The sequence below is a fragment of the Glycine max genome, chromosome 4, assembly GCF_000004515.6.
Source record: "Glycine max cultivar Williams 82 chromosome 4, Glycine_max_v4.0, whole genome shotgun sequence".
In the NCBI taxonomy this organism is placed as follows: Eukaryota; Viridiplantae; Streptophyta; class Magnoliopsida; order Fabales; family Fabaceae; genus Glycine; species Glycine max.
In genome coordinates, this window is record NC_016091.4 from 49,073,373 (window position 1) to 49,089,829 (window position 16,457).

Below are 16,457 nucleotides of genomic sequence, written 5' to 3' on the forward strand. Positions count from 1 at the left end.
AGCATAGAAATCATCAAAGAGAATTAGTTTCATCACTATGAAGATGTATTGTTTTCGTAAAGGAAAAAAAAGGAAGTAAAAGTATGACATGAGTATTCCTAAATATATAATTCTTTTACTAAACCTTACACATGAGTATTCTTACCAAAAACACTTGTCCAAACATGAAGGGAAACTCTCCATAAAAATATAGACATTAAAAATAAGATTATAGTAATACTAGTATTAATAAGAAGTTATTTTCAATATTTTTTTCATTACCTCTGAGAAAATGCACTTTCAAAACTTAATGCTTGTTTTACCAAGATATGATTTTGATTCCGAACCCCAAAAAAGTTCAGTAACTAATCTAACAAGTGTATGTTTGTCCCATGAGACCCTTGAAAAGCCATATGCATCATACGAATATGTAGTATTGTCTAGGTACAAAGTGGCCGTGTTCAAAGGGAAAAATGATAAGTTAGGTTTTTTCCATGTTCTATACAATTTTGAGTTTAGTGGAGAAGGGATCAAATATGGGTAACTTTCTTACTTTTAAGTTAGTTCAGAGAAAGTGCTGCTAAGCTTTTCTGATCTGACTGCCACCAATGTATATCTCATAAAGCAGTGGTTTGGATGTGAATGAGATTCGCCATTCTCACTTTTGTTTCCCCCTTCTATTTTAATTTGTTTTTTTTAATCATCTTCCATGTCTAATTACTAATTAGAATTTTGAGTCTTTGACTACTATATGACATAGTGCCACTCATTAGAAGGAACACAAGTGTACATACATTTCTAAAACTATTTTAGTTTGAAAAGATGCTGAAAGGAAAGGACAAAACTTAGATATAATTCTATAATGTTGTTTGTATCATTTTCCAATTAGAATTAGAGTTTTATTTTGATAATCCAGGTAATAAAGATTTATATTAAAGAATTATATAGATTATCGAGATGAAACTCTCTAATTATAATCAGAGAATAATACAAACAGCAACTAAAAAACTAAAAAATTGTATCTAAATTTTGTCCAAAAGAAATCACAGTAAGCATCCAAAATGAACAGCATCTCCACTTTGAGCATCTATGTAGTGACTAAATGCATTAATCTATGCTTGACTCTTCAGTTCCAGATTTCAGAAAAAGTGCCACTCACATATGTAATGTCTATCTGTGGATAAAAATGGTTCAACATATGCAATAGTAGACAGAAAAATTACACCCTTCTCTGTTTACTCCAATTAAGAGCAGTGCATGTGCCAAACACTAGATTTTTGCAATTTTGTGATGAAAGTCAAGCCCCTTAAAAAAAAATTAAGCCAATTTAGAGAAAGAATCCTGATTGTATGTGCAGTATTATTTATCTAATTACTTTTGGTTTTTACCTATTCAAAGAATGTAAAATTTATTCCAATTGTTTGGTATGAGCAATGCTAAACCACACAAATGAGAATGCTCCCCTTTCCCAGTGATAATTATAAGGAATTCCGGATATCTAGAGTGCACAATTACGTATATGGGCAAAGATTAGATATGCAGGCAAAGATACAAGCAAAATAAAGATATCCATGTGCATGGAATAATCTTCATCATATGTGCCAAGAATATTATTGATGGTACTTAGGGCACTGTCAAGTTCTAACACCTATGGAACCCTTTTCGCTATGTAGTACTTTGTAGGATGGTGCATATGCACGTGGGAATATGTCAAGTTTTAGTTAAGGACTAATAGTATTCTGTTACCTACATTACAAGTTACATACCAATTTGCTAAAAACAGAAAAAGTTTTAGGTAGTTTAATTAGTCCATTAGAAACAATCATTACCAACATATATTATGGTCTCCTAAAGGATGATTAAGTTAACAATTTCCTTGCTTTAATGTAGGATTAAACTAGTAATGCTAGCTGTTCCCTCTCCTTTTTGCTAGTGCACCCACCAAGGGGCATTTCCACATTCAACTCTCTTCTTGCTCTCTATTTTGAATTTATCTGTAGCCCACTCTCCATGTTTGTCTCCATCCATTGACTAAGAAAAGTGACGAAAGCCGAAATGTGAGGACCAAAAGCACCATTCCGCCAAAGTGGTGATAGGTACCACGGAAAAATTGAAATCTATGACAAGGTTTTAGCAACTTTCACCACCCAATTCATGTGAATGTGCTGTTCGGTAGTAGAGCTAGGTAAAATTAAAATAGACAAGCACATTCGATAAGTTATGTGCCAATGGTGCGTCTTACTGACCATATAATAGGGAAAAGAAAAAAATTACTTGTAGTGAAAGTAGAAAATAAAGTATTTTTTGGATGAACCAAGAATATCCCTTACCAAGAGTTAAGAGTAAAGACTAATTTCTCAAGGTACTGAAATTTATTTAAAAGATTGAATTCTTTTAACAAATATTTTTCATATAATACACAAAAATCTAAGAATCAAATTCCTGATCACATATTTAAAGAAGAATAGTGTTATTTGTCAATTATGTCACACCGCGAAAAAAAAATATAAAGTATGTTAACTTAGGAAAAAGTGGAGAAGCTGAAAGGGTAGCTCATTTTGAGCCATGCAGAGAAATGTTGGTAATGTGCACATGCAAACAATCACTTCGTCTTTTCTTTGATACAATTATGTGTAGTCGTATAGAATAGTACAGTTGACTTGAGTGTTGTGGGATAAAGCCTACAAGTTATTGCATTTCATCATATCAGTACTCTGTTGCTATTGGGTGGGGTACACCATGACAAGAGCTCTCTCCTCGCCAAATTTAAAAGGCTGTGCTCCTTCTTGCACTTCCTTGCCAAGACATGTATATGTCATGTTCTTAGTTCCAATCTAACTGCTCATAACAAAAGGAACCATATAGACACCTTCGTACTTGTCATGGCCCTTAAGATCAACACTTTCCTTCTAGTTCTTCTCTTGATCCTCATTCCCTTATCTTCAGGTGAGCAAGTTTCTTTATATAACTGAATGCAATTACTAACATTTAACTCGTTCTAGACACATAACAATTTTTTTGCTTTTAGGCTTGGCTGAAGGCTTCGGGGAAAACATGCATCCAACTCATGGCTTACTTTATAAGGTACCCTACTATGCGTTTGTCTTCTTACTTTAGTTAAATGGTAAAGAATAATGGACTTTGTAAGCCAGAATACTTGGAAATAAATATGGAGGGAGCTACATTGAGGGAAACATATAGATGCTTGCTTGAGTTTATAAAGTGGCACATGGTTTCCACAATAATTTTCAATTTGAGAATTGAAAAACATTATGTCTTATAATTCAATATTTGATGTTTATATATATAGTGCTTTTAACTGACAAGTTCTTTTTCATTTTGGTTTTGAATGAAGGATGGTATCAAGATGAACTCGAGGAAGCTTTTGGTTCATGATTTTGTGTTGGATTATGATGAGGCAGGACCCAACCCAAGGCACACAAAGAAACCTGGCAAGGGCCCTTGAATACCCTTACACCAAATAATGAAATAAATTAATCTATATACTATCATCTCTCTTCCTACTCAATGTTTTGGTCGCGTATGAGGAGATATGTAAACGGGTTTCTTCTTCATCGGAGCCACTACTTGTGTGTGTTATGAGGCAATAAATTAGTATGATATTTTATTATGTACACCTGGTGCGTATGTATGGACTATGGACCATTAAGCTGAGAATATTATAATAAAGTTTTATCATCTATCTGCTTTCCAATTGGCAATCTTTTTAAAGACTATGATGTGTGGAAGTTCTATATTATTCGTAGCAACAAAATTTGAGTCTGATTCTAGGACAGAATAGATGAAATTTGTAATTGTGAGACTTGCTCGCTCAAGAGAGAAAGAAAGACAGAAAGAAGTAGCAGCGAAAATTAGTTAAAATATATATGTCAATTCTTACATACAACGCTTACTTCGAATTATTTTTTATATTGAATAAGGGTTTAAATTTAATTTAACATACATTTTCAATTTTTAATAAAATATTAATTTTTATTTCAATTTTAAAGCAAATAAATAATTAATATAATAGTTTTTTAGTACTATATCTATCAATTTTTCAACAATCAAACATTAATCCTCCATTTATGGCATTAGTTGATACTTTGTTGTGACCTATATTAGGTAAGGGTATCCCTCTGATCAAGGTGCATCCATAGAAAATTGTATAGTACATTTTTAGAAATTGAGAATGAGAATAAGAATATTTTAGTAAAATTATTTTATTAATTATTTTTTTTATTGATTTCCTTAATCCTTGTAAAAAGAAACCTTATAAACTTCAATGGTTTTTTTAAATGGAGAGAGAAATATTTTAAGATATGTGTTAGCAACATAGTCGTTAAAACATTTTTTTATTCAATCTTAATTTAAAACACTTTTAAATACACTCTCTACTATTAGTTATAATTTATTTAAGAATATAAAATTATATGTTAGATTTATTAGATAAAATGTAGAATTCACAAAATTTTGTGATTTGTAATAGAGTTCAACCAATTAAAAAGAAATGTTTAAAGATAATACAATAGGTTCTTACCATTTCTCATATTTTAAATATTAAAATTAAAATACTGATGAAAATATTTCCTCTTATTACTATACTAATTTACACTTAACACAGTACTAAATACTAATAATCCATCACAGGCATGAAATAGACTTTCTATACTATACTTGGACAACTAAAATGTCAACTTGGGGCTCAATCCGCAGTAGATTGTTTATTGTAGGTTGTTTACCACTGTTTTGTTTTATTTTTTATTTCTAAAAGGCACTGTTTTGTTTATTCTTTTTTAGGGAACTTAGTTGGGGGGAAATATTCTTACTTTAACAGTCTCTTTTTTTTTTCTTTCTAAGCTCTAGAGCATACAAGTATTTTTACTAAAGGCAATCTTAAGTCAGATAGAATAATTATGAGTAATAAAATTTTTCATTCAAGTATTTAATATAGTAGTATACTCAAGACTCAAATTCAAGACCATTGATTAAGGTATAACCTTATAAAGCAATAAAAATAGTATAATTTATAAAGTAAGAGTTTATACAGTTTTCAAATTTTGCCCCTGTTAATTTTAAAAATAGTAACTTTTTATCTTCTAATTATATTCTTATTTTCATTAAATTATGTGTGCATGTTTAATTTATATCAATTTTTTTCATGAATGATAATAAATAATAACAGTTATATATAAATTTATTAATTTTTTATTATTATATATAAACACATACATAAGCATGTTATTTTTTATTTATTATGAACATGAACATGTTATTTATATCTTTTTATATGAAAAAACTAATTAATCAATTGATTTGACTACACTTCTAATTAAATATTAATTAACTTATCAACTTTCAGTTTTTAACTAACGGAGAGCAGATCTACCCCCTTGCTTCTCCAAACGATAGTTGGATGTGTCTCGTAACGCACGCTGCAGCAAACGGAATGGGAAACCAAACATACACTAAATTGTGATCAATTTATATACTTAGTTGACATATCAACGTCAAAAAAGTTAAATTTGGCTTTCCAATTCCTGTGGCTGACATACCGTTTCCTAAAGAACTTGATTCATAAACTATAGGAAGGAAATAAAGTCAGGTTCTTGTTGTTTCTAATTGTGCAGATCCATATACACTGTTAGTGTTCGGCAGACCCATTTTTGTGGTAAACATTGACAAGGACATCACACTTTATCTTCCTTAATTTTGTTCAAATTTAGTCGGTTTAAAGGCTAATTTGTCCTGCTTGCCCAACATCTTGAAAGCCACCATTTGGACCTTGCAATGATGCCAATTCCTTCTCCAACTATTTTTCTGAAATTATGAGCATCCAAAGTTGTCAAATTAGAACAACCCTTTTATAATTGGATCCAGTTATAACACACAATAAAAACTAAAAATAAAAAAGCTAAACTTAGATTATTTTATGTCTTACAGCCAAGCTTTTGTAAATAGGTATGATTTTTTGTCATAGTGTAATAATACTGTAGGATCCTAATAGAAAATTTTAGAAGTCGAAACAGATACTTGAATTAGCTTATTTTACATTAAATGCTTCAAAGAGTATTTTTGGGTAAAAAAAAAAACTATTTCTGTAATTAATTAGTAAAAAACCAAAGTGCTTAAACTGTTCATTTTCAACTTGAAGAAGTCAGACCTCATTCGGATAGTGTAATTAACAAATTTAATCTTGGTCATTGTGACCAGTTTTCAATGGTCTTTTTAGAAAAGAGATTTAATTAGTCAAAGAAGTGTGCTATCAAATTTAAGTGGAAGAAGCACGTGATCGACTTGGGCAAACAGTGCAAAGCAATAACTGAATTTTAGAATCAGAATAAGATTAATCCTTCAAAAATATATTTATTGTTAACAATTCTTTGTGCCCTAAACCAAGTAGATTCTAAGATGTGAGGCATGTACAATTAAGATTATACAGGCTAGAAGTTCAGAATGATATATCTGTTTTATGTACATGACTGGTATTTTTTTAATCTATAAAGAAAGCTGTGATGAAAACCAGATTCCAATGGACACAATTCCAATGGTTGCAAGAGCTTGGACCAGCTCAAGTATAGTATTTTGTCGCTCCAGAGGCGCATTCTTCCAGTCTGTCCTCCTGCAATCACTCAAAAGAAGACACAGTGCAATCAGTGGATGAAAATAAAATCATATTTGGTCAACAAGAATTGATTTTTTTGTCACTGATAAAAAAAAAATAGCACTTATGCAACAGGTTCAACTTTAGACCACATTTTACTAAACTTGTAAATGCTCTGAGGATGGAAAGAATTTCCATAACTAGATTGTGAATTTTACTATATGCTACCCCCAGTTCTGTTCTACACAAAGGTCTGGCCAATAATCAGGACTTAAATACCAAAGTCCAAAATCATAAATATATACATGAGAAAATACGTACCCTAAATCAGCAATTATAATGCTGACATTATCCTGTGTACGTCGATCCTGCAGAGAATGTCATTGTATATTACTAAAACTGTGAAGTGTCAATATAATAAGTTCATTATGATAACCACTGCCACGAGATTTGTTAAAACTTACCAAAGCGGCTTCTGCAAGTGCTTCACATGCTTGCTGAATTTGAAAGAAGAACAAGCAAAATATTATTGCTGCAACTTCGATTGCTTAATGATACTAGCTTAGTAACCTCAAATATAAAACATTATGCTTACCTGAATGTTTCCGTGTTTTCGCAGTTGATCCCTCACTATAGAAACTGCTTCGGAGCTGCAATAGTAAGAAGAGTGTGAAGGTAATTCTCTGAAAAACCAAAAAAAAAGAAAAAGAAAGGTGCCAGAACTGATTCAAGGGATCATGCAATAGACCTGCCCATGTAATCCCATAAGCCATCGGATGCTAATACCACAAATTCTGCATCTGAGCCAAGAGCTACTTGATAAATATCAGGGTATGCAACAACCAAGTCATTGTTGAGCTGTACACTGTGTCATGAAGGCATCCTTATTTTAAAATTTATAGTTTTGTTTTAAAATTAGATAAAGGTCAATTTGAATGTGACAGTAGAACACAAAGTCCAAAAATATCATGCTGTCCTCGTTGTATTTTGCAGAATCAGGCTGAAGCCCACAAAAAAAGGAGCTTCATTCAGATCTTGATTATGTACTTCAGTAGACAACAATCAGGACTGCGTATTCTCTTTCTAGTAGTTGATTTCTAGCTAGATATAAATCAAGGTAAAACAATCCATAGCCGTTCTCTTTACTAACTGATAACGTAACATAACCCACATTCGAGAAAATGTAAGGAACAATTATTAAGACACAGTACCTACCGAGAAATGAACTTTGCCGACCATCTTCCTTCCTGAACTCCTTTTTGCAGCATCCTTTCCACATGCAAAAGGTAGATACCCTTTAGGAAACACTTCAACAGTGGTAGTTCATTTATAAAAAAACTTAGAAGAAATTCCTTTACACTAGAAAGAATAGTGAAGAGATCAAGGACTATACTCATTCTTCTTTGTTTTGAATCGCACGTCCCCAAATGCACGAGATACAGCAATGTCTCCACAAATTCTACCATTGCTAATCTATAGACAACATATATTTGTGTTATCATTAGCCATATAATGGCCGTTTACTTATATAAAGAATGGTGGTGATTTTCATTATAAAGTGCACAAGGCTTCCACCATTCTGGTGAAAAAAAGTAAAAATTAAGAAAAAGAAACCACTGCCAGCTCAATTGAAAACAATGATCTTCAATATAATCAAATTTTTTTTATCAGTTTCCTATCACATGGCGTGCTGTAGCTGGAAAATGCTATATTGATGTTTATGATAGTATTTGTATGTGGTTTCCTTGCCGGAAACAAATTCTATTACATGTGGTTTCTCCAACTATAAAACCACAACACATAAATAATAAGACTGGGAAAGAGAGAATGGTTATATGCCCCATAATACATCAAGTTGTTTCACATCCTAAGTTGTCAAAATTTTCAACTCAGAACTTTGGTTTTATTGTATAGAACATTGTCATATTGACTTGGGATGATGGTCAAAAAGGTATGCAAAAAAATGAAGGAACAAGGAAAACACACCCATCCACCTGCTTCTCTGACTCTTCTAATTTCATCAAGAGAAGTCTTGTTGCTCCCAATTGGACGGTGAGGACTAGTCAGAACTTCTGCTTTTCCAGATCTGCATAGAACCTACAAGAATAAACAAGCTTAAATAGAAGTCAGGTAATTTGAAGACATTCAATCCCCTAGATATGAATATCAAAATAGTCCAAGTAATAGCTTTTTTCTTCATAATTCTTGTAAACAGAAAAATATATAAAGAGAAGAAGTACATTTTTTTCATCAAAAGCTGGAGTCAAATGTATCATCTGGGAACACAGTAAGGATAAATAATACATACCACAGTTGAGTCACCAATATGTGAAATTAGCAGCTCATCATCTCCAATGAACACGGTAGTTGCTGTAGCACCTGATTCATCCTCCTCTCCATTCATTTCAAGCCTTTGAAAATGAAATACTAATGTCTAAACCTCCAATGTAATCATACCAAATCTAGAATCATATGGGAACTATCTAACTAGACACATTCTATGGAGACTATCCATTGCAGACTAATGTATTGCCTTACCGTTTTAATAACCTTGCGTCAACCTTGAGAAATGCCTCCTGTAATGCCCCTTTAATGGCTTTGAAATCTTTCTCGACTAATAGTAACCCAGCTTGTAAAGCATTAACACACTCCTTGTACAGCTCATCCCTGTAGTTGGCACTTGGCAGACCAATTCAACAATTCAGATTGTGTAAAGAATAATAATTCATTTACCAGAGTCAATTGAGAAAAGAAAAGAAATCACATATCCACACAACACAAAGAACAATGAGTGCAAGGGTGGATTTTCCATATGTCTGGATTGATGTAAGGGATGAAATGAAATAAACTATGGCCATGTTTGGAAAAACTTCTTAATAAGCACTTATAAGATATAAAAATAAGAAGATAAAATGAATTTAACTTCTCCCATAAATTAAAATTAGCTCATGCTCAAGTTAAAATCAGCTTTTAGAGAAACTAAATGAGATAATTTCTACAAATTAACTTGTGCATAAGTTAATTGTAACTTATGAGAGAAACTTAAGTCATTTTACCTTCTTATTTAGTAACTTATTTAACTTAATTTAAATTCACTCCATTCCATTCTACTCCAATAGACACACTGCCACTCACACTCCCCAAATTCATTCATTATGAACACCAACTAGAATCCAGAGCAAGTAATAACTATATTGTACGAGCATTAAGACATTAAAATAAATGGACGAGCAATCAAACAAGCAAAAAGACATTAAAATAAAGTGGCAAAGCATGCATATAGGAAAAATTAATGTTTGCAAAGACGTACCTGAGGAACTCAACCGAAGAAAAGCCTCCATGGCCATCAAAGACAGCTGCAAAAGAGAAGCCCTGAAGGCCCTCAGGCCGAACAATAATATCATCTTCCATCTCTTCACGGAGACCCTGCAAGGCTATGGACCCCCATCTTATGCCGGGCACCTCGGTCAAAGACGATGGAGCATCAATGGCTATGGCAGAGCAGCACCTGCTCCTGCTGCTGGTGGTAAAGTTGTTTCTGTGTATGTTCTTAGCGGTGGAGCGGCTATGAAGCTTGCATAAGAGGAATCTTTGTATGTGAGGACTTGACAGGGCCATGATAGAGGGTTCGGAAGCTGAGAGAGAGAGAGAGAGAGTGTTGAGTTTTGGTGTGGATGGAGATAGATAGATTGATAAGTGAGTTTAAGTTAATAGAAGCCTCTAACTGCATTAACGGATCAGATTCTCTCTCTCTACAAGCTTGTATTGTTATATGTATGTATGAATGCATAATAAAACCTAATAAAAACACGTGGCAAAACAGGAACGTGCAACGTCATGTTCCTGGGCCCTACTACTGGCCATGCATTATTTTACTCAACCATGTTACTTTGAGTGGTCAAACTAGAATACCTTCCTTTTATTTTCTACATAGTGCGTGGTTCTAGTTCAGATCAGATGAAGTATGGCTGTTACTGGATTCAGCAACTAGTTAGCTGCCATTTGAATCTCTAACTATACTGCAAAAAACATTTATGTGGAGCAAAAACATTAGATTGGTAACATGATCTTAGGTTGGATATAAAATCTTTCATTTGTTGCATGTCAGCGGAAAGAGCATTTGTGCATCCTAATGTTTTAGTATGTGCGTACTACAGAAAGGTTTGTTTTCATATAAATGAAAATTATAATGAATAAATAAATATTTTTTTAACATGTAAATCATATTATAGTTAAATTTTACAATTAAAAATATATTTAACTTATATATTAAATTTTAATGAATATTTTAAATCATAATATAAGTTACTTTAGAATTTAATTTATGTCCACTGTTAATGTTAAAAATATGTATTGTAATCCAATTAGAAATCATAGTAAACATTACTTTTATCTGTTTATGGTACTTTGAGAGTTACTCCAACTTTTTGAATTTGGATTCCATGTATTCACACAATTACATGGTCATGAATCTAGACCGTGTGATGATAAAGATCAAATAATTAGTATTTAAAGGTATTTTTTAAATTGACTTTACTGAAATGATATATGCACCATTTGATGAAGACCATACGACTCTTATCATCTAACTGCGTGGTTATTTTACCAACCACAGGAATCCAGATCCCGACTTTTCATCTTCACCTTTTTCTAATTTAATAATTTTAACAAGTAACACATCTTTAACTGTTAAATTAAAAGTAAATGATTGATGAAAATGACAAATAAACTATTTGAGATACTTTTAGAACAACTTAATCCCTCTCCTTTGTATATATTTACTTGCAAACAAGAATTTAAAAATTCATAGTAATCCATGGTCTAGAAAAAAACCACCGAACCAAGTCCGGTCAAGATTTAATCTTTTTCTTAAAACAAATGCAATGCTAGTTATAATCCATTTTCAATCTCCTTGAAAAGAGTAGAAAATAATACCTCTTAATTGTAATTTATTTCCGGTTCGAAGATGGCTTTGATTTGCATACATACAAACAACAGCAGCTAATTAAGAAGAAAATCAATTAAGCTAAGTGAAGCAAAGATGTAAATTCTTGTCACTAGTTTAAGATGCCAGCATAACATTTTATGTAAATTCTTCTCTCAAATAATGAGGTCCGGGCTTGAAGGGATCAGACTCATAATATGCCTCTGGCCTGTAAATTCCAGTATCATTCATTCGATTGCTCAAAACATGAAGAATGGCCTTCTTCTCACCTCCATACTCATCCCTGTTGTTCTCAACATAAGAATTGGCCTCAGCTGCTATCTCATTCACAAAATCAAACCGATTATCTTCTGACAACATTAACCTCTCTATGTCCATCGTCAAGAGCTTTCCCTGTTCCCTTACCATCCTTACCTGCTCCTCCATGAAAGGAATGCGCTCCATTTTGGGGTGCATATATTCATCCTTTTTTATCTGCAACAAAATGAATTTTTGCTTAAACATTCAGGCTAATAACACATGATATTAGAGAAGGTCGTGCCAATAACATCCTGTTTGGGTAAATAGTTTAATTAAGCACTTATCAAATAATTACTTATGCATAAATTGTATTTATAATCGACGCAAAAATAATGTTAAAGTTATTTTCCTATAAGTTGACAATTATTTTTATAAGCTATTTTGGAGAGTTTATTGAAATAAGTTGAAACCAGTATGAGCAGATCATAAATTATTTTCGTAAGTTATTCCAACACTTACATTAAGATAAGTCCTATAAATAAGCTTTCCCAAACGAACCAATCACCGTTTTTTTTTATCGGCAAAGAAGATCATAACTATATAAATAACGGGTACATGGGGTACCCAAACCCATATACAACAAAAGAAACTAAAACTAGTGTAAACCGACTAACCCCATAGACCAGTGGTTACACAGTATTTATATTTAAAGATATAAATACAAAGTAACCGAGCCTACACAGCAAATAATCCGTACATTTGACCATGTCCTCATCAGTTAAACTACATCCTGAACTCTACGTATGCCGACATTTACCAGCTTCAGAAAGTGTATTCCCTCTTGAATAACCCAACGAACGTATTCACTGCATCATCAAATCTGTTATACCAGCAGCAACAGAATATAACACACTGATCCATAGCCTGCTTTCATCCATATCATAATTAAAACACATCAGCCTGTGTAAACAAGTGTGATCCATACATAAGCTAATTCCCTCCATTTCATTGCCTCATCCGCTTACTGTTTTCCATCCAAACCAAAAGTGCCGCCACCACATGTCTATTAAATCCGTCATCATTACCATAGTAATTTTGCCACCTAAGAACCCTCCATCTAGCATGGTACTGCATTCCCCATAATCTCCATCTTCTTAGTTCTTTAATTAGAATTAGCACCATTCTACACTTTTCTACATTGCTGTATCTTCTGTAAACATTTTAACAGATAACAATCTATTGTAAAAAACAGATTGGCCCTACACATGTTGCAAACACAAAAAAGGTCAGGTCGACATGTGTAGGGCCAATCTGTTTGGCCCTACACATTTAGTTTCATAGACAGAACATTTGAAATTAGCAAAGTTTTGCCTTTAACCATTGCCATGATCTGATCTTGATCAAATCCAAAACACTCTCCATGTTCACCTCCTCATCATTGAAAATTATATCATTTCTATGGGTCTATAAAGACCACATAGCCGCCATACACAACGAACTCCATGCCCTTTTTTTCTTTAGTGCCTGCTATTAGCCCTGCATGCTGCCAAAAGTGTGCAATAACTTCGTTAGGCAATACTATGCCAAATCCAAGCCAATTATAGCAGCACATCCAAAGATACCCGACATGAGAACAGCAAGTGATTTCATGTTTCCATGTGTTGCTTGCAAAAAGGACATGAGATATCATCAAATTCCCTCAAAACTTTTCTCTTACAAAATTCCAGCCTTGTTTGCACTCTATCTAGAACCACTTTCCAAGAGAAGACTATAACCTTTGATGGCACTGTTGCAGACCAGAGGCACTTAAAAAAAGCCAAATTTACACACTGTTTCTGGTTCAGCAACAACAAATACACCTCTTTAACACAGTAGCTCTATGATGCAGAACCTTGCCAAAGCCAACAGTCCTTCTTTTCCTTTCTTGGTGTTTCTTGGCTTCACAAATTCAGAAATTCTTGTACATTATTTTTTTCCAATTTGAACCAATTTCTTGGTGTTTTTTGGCATTAAAATTTCAGAATGCTTCATCTGAAACCCTTCTTTTCTAGCAAATGAACAGCCATGGGTAAATGTTTAGTAGGAAATACCCATCTCCTGACCCATCAAGTTGCACTTAAAAGCAAAACCTCTTCCAGTTGAGGCTGACGCCCACGAGAACTAAAAGTACAAATTTACTGCACTCTAAAATTCTAACCAACCCTTCAAGCTAAATAAATTCAAACGCCTAACTAACACTTTGCACAAAAATAGTCCCACAACTAGCACTTTTCATCCAGAAAAAACTTTCTGAACAGAGCAAGTACAACAACACAACCAAACAACTTCGTTTTACTTGTTTTCATTTGGGAATTTAGACAAACAGGTAAGAGGCAAGGGTAGAAAGCAATAATTGTGAGAGAAAAGAAAATGGGGACAGAGGATACCAATTTTCTTCGCCTCCAAACTCGTCGTCCACGAGCCTCCTTTCGCATTTGGGGCATCATCTTGCAAAACCAATGAATGCATAAACAAGTTCAGTTGGGGTCAAAGGAAAGAGAGAAAATTTTCGAAATTCTTCTACCTGCGAGCCAACCCAGAGGCCCGAAATTCCACCTCTTAACTCCATCTTCTGCACAAAGAAATATTTTGTAAAATATATATATTTGAAAGGAGATGAATTGAAATTTACTTGCCGTGGGAAAAGACATAGGAAATTACAGGTAAAGCGGAAGAGAGAGTCAAGGAGTTGATTCGGATAGCCATCGTTGAGTGTTCGCGCTATCTGGAATCTAATCAAAACTTTCTAAAACCTATATATTAAAAAGCATTTAAAGATTTTCATGAATAAATAAATTGAAAAACCCTATAAAGATAAAAAAAATCATAAATATAAATAAAAATTTTCTAAAAAATAATCGAATGTCTCCTTAAGTTTTATCAATAATATGGTTAAATAAACTAGTCGGTTATTAACCAATGTAACATCATTATGTTTAAATGTGTTTTTTTATTAAATATAATTTAGGGATACATTAAATATAATAATACAGAGATGGAAACTTTTTTAAATAAAAAAATCTCAAGTTGAATGTTTTAATATGTAGTTATAATAAATTTAAGGTTTAAATATATTTTTTATTCTTAAAGTATTGATGAATTTTTGTTTTGATTCTTTATAAAATAATCTTATTTTTTAGTCATGGAATAAAATTATTTTGATTTTAGTTGCTATCAAGCATATTCTTTAATAAGTGGTGATGTGTTTGTTAATTGATTACATCACCCTCTAATTGAATTTTTGTTTTGATTCTTTATAAAAAAAGTTCTTATTTTTTAGTCACGAAAAAAATTATTTTTGATTTTAATTCTTATTTTTGCATAATCTTTAATAAGTGATTATGTGTTTATTAACTCGTCATATCATTGTCTAATTAGATTTGAGTTATGAAAAAAATAAACATATATTATATTTTAAATAAAAATTAATGTTTAATAAGAAAATATAAAATACATTTAGGAGTCCTTATATATCTTTAGATGGTATAGTTTATTGGATGTGTTTAGGATTAAATTACAGGTTTTATTAGCAAGTAATTTTTTATAGTGGCACAAGTAAAAAAAGTTGTGCATTACATACCTTTTTTTTATCATATGTATCACCTTTTCCTTTTCCAACTTCACCTGTGTAAGTAAGAATGGTAGATTGACTTTACATGCACCTAACTCTAGTGGCTCAAGTCATTTTTGTACATTCATGGCATGAAGTGCTAATGTTATATTTAACATCACTACTTGGTTTTTATTTATTCTTAGTCATCCTTGCCACAAGTGTGTTTGAGTTTCACAATCTTTATCTTATATAAGTGTGACTATTCTCAACTCTATGTCAAAAATTCACAATCACACCTACCTTAACCCTTTGTTCATCATTCTTTATAAACTTCACTTGTTCGTCATTCAAGATTGAATGTTGAAGTATTGCTTCTTTAAATTCACGTGTGCTCCCAAAATCCATACCTAACTTGAAGGTAAAATTCTTATTAATTTTACTTTCTTGAATCTTCATGTTTAGCAATATTCTCTACATCTGAATCCCCACTTTTCAAGATATTTAGTTTCATAACCATCTAACATTTCATGTCCATCAAGGGAGATCATACTCTCTCCCTCTTCACCAACCTTCTTCTAACTCTCATTTAGTCATTCCAAAGTATTATTCTTTCTCTTTTACTAACAACCCTTTTAACAATTGGTTCATCATCTTCATCAAAACCATCATCTTTCGCTTTGTTCTGCTCATTATTATCAAATTCAACATCTTCATATCCATGATAGCTATCAATGTTCCTCTCATTGCCTTGATTTTCAATTGAACTAACCACATCAACTTGATAACCTCTCTAATTTTCAATTGGACCAACCCCACCAACTTCATCCCTAACTTGGTTTTCAACTAGACCAACCCTAACAACTTCATCATTTAGATGATACTCCACATAGATATGCACTTGACAAATTCTTATTTGTACACACAACAACAATATGGTATCATACGGTCATTTAATACTAGAGTGACATGTCAAGTTAATAAATTTATCATCACTTAATAGAGACGACATAATAACAAGGAACTGAAATGTGCATAATGACAAGGAACTTAATAGTGACTGCATAATAACAAATGAAATGTGTATATTATGTTTGGAA

General features: G+C 32.4%; 2 protein-coding genes and 1 pseudogene across 3 annotated transcripts; 1 reads left to right on the top strand and 2 right to left on the bottom strand.

Annotated features, from left to right (window-relative positions):
* Positions 1 to 2,763: 2,763 nt before the first annotated feature.
* On the top strand, positions 2,764 to 3,694 carry LOC100305860 (uncharacterized). Its single transcript, XM_003523304.3, has 3 exons — positions 2,764 to 2,925; positions 3,008 to 3,063; positions 3,335 to 3,694. Exons 1-3 carry the CDS (start codon positions 2,862 to 2,864, stop codon positions 3,443 to 3,445), a joined length of 231 nt encoding a protein of 76 aa, XP_003523352.1. The 5' UTR covers positions 2,764 to 2,861; the 3' UTR covers positions 3,446 to 3,694.
* A 2,631-nt stretch (positions 3,695 to 6,325) lies between these two features.
* LOC100803639 (protein phosphatase 2C 57-like) lies at positions 6,326 to 10,323 on the bottom strand (annotated as a pseudogene). The gene is made up of 11 exons (XR_001388086.3): positions 9,894 to 10,323; positions 9,122 to 9,250; positions 8,892 to 8,994; positions 8,570 to 8,680; positions 7,977 to 8,056; positions 7,799 to 7,852; positions 7,332 to 7,448; positions 7,179 to 7,233; positions 7,048 to 7,080; positions 6,905 to 6,951; positions 6,326 to 6,601 (listed from the first exon to the last, which is right to left on the bottom strand). The product of XR_001388086.3 is annotated as a protein phosphatase 2C 57-like (transcript).
* A 1,199-nt stretch (positions 10,324 to 11,522) lies between these two features.
* LOC100527868 (uncharacterized) lies at positions 11,523 to 14,535 on the bottom strand. Its single transcript, NM_001251777.2, is given in 4 exon segments — positions 11,523 to 12,002; positions 14,195 to 14,254; positions 14,332 to 14,379; positions 14,469 to 14,535. Coding segments are annotated over 4 exon segments (489 nt in total). The 5' UTR covers positions 14,514 to 14,535; the 3' UTR covers positions 11,523 to 11,666.
* Positions 14,536 to 16,457: the final 1,922 nt, after the last annotated feature.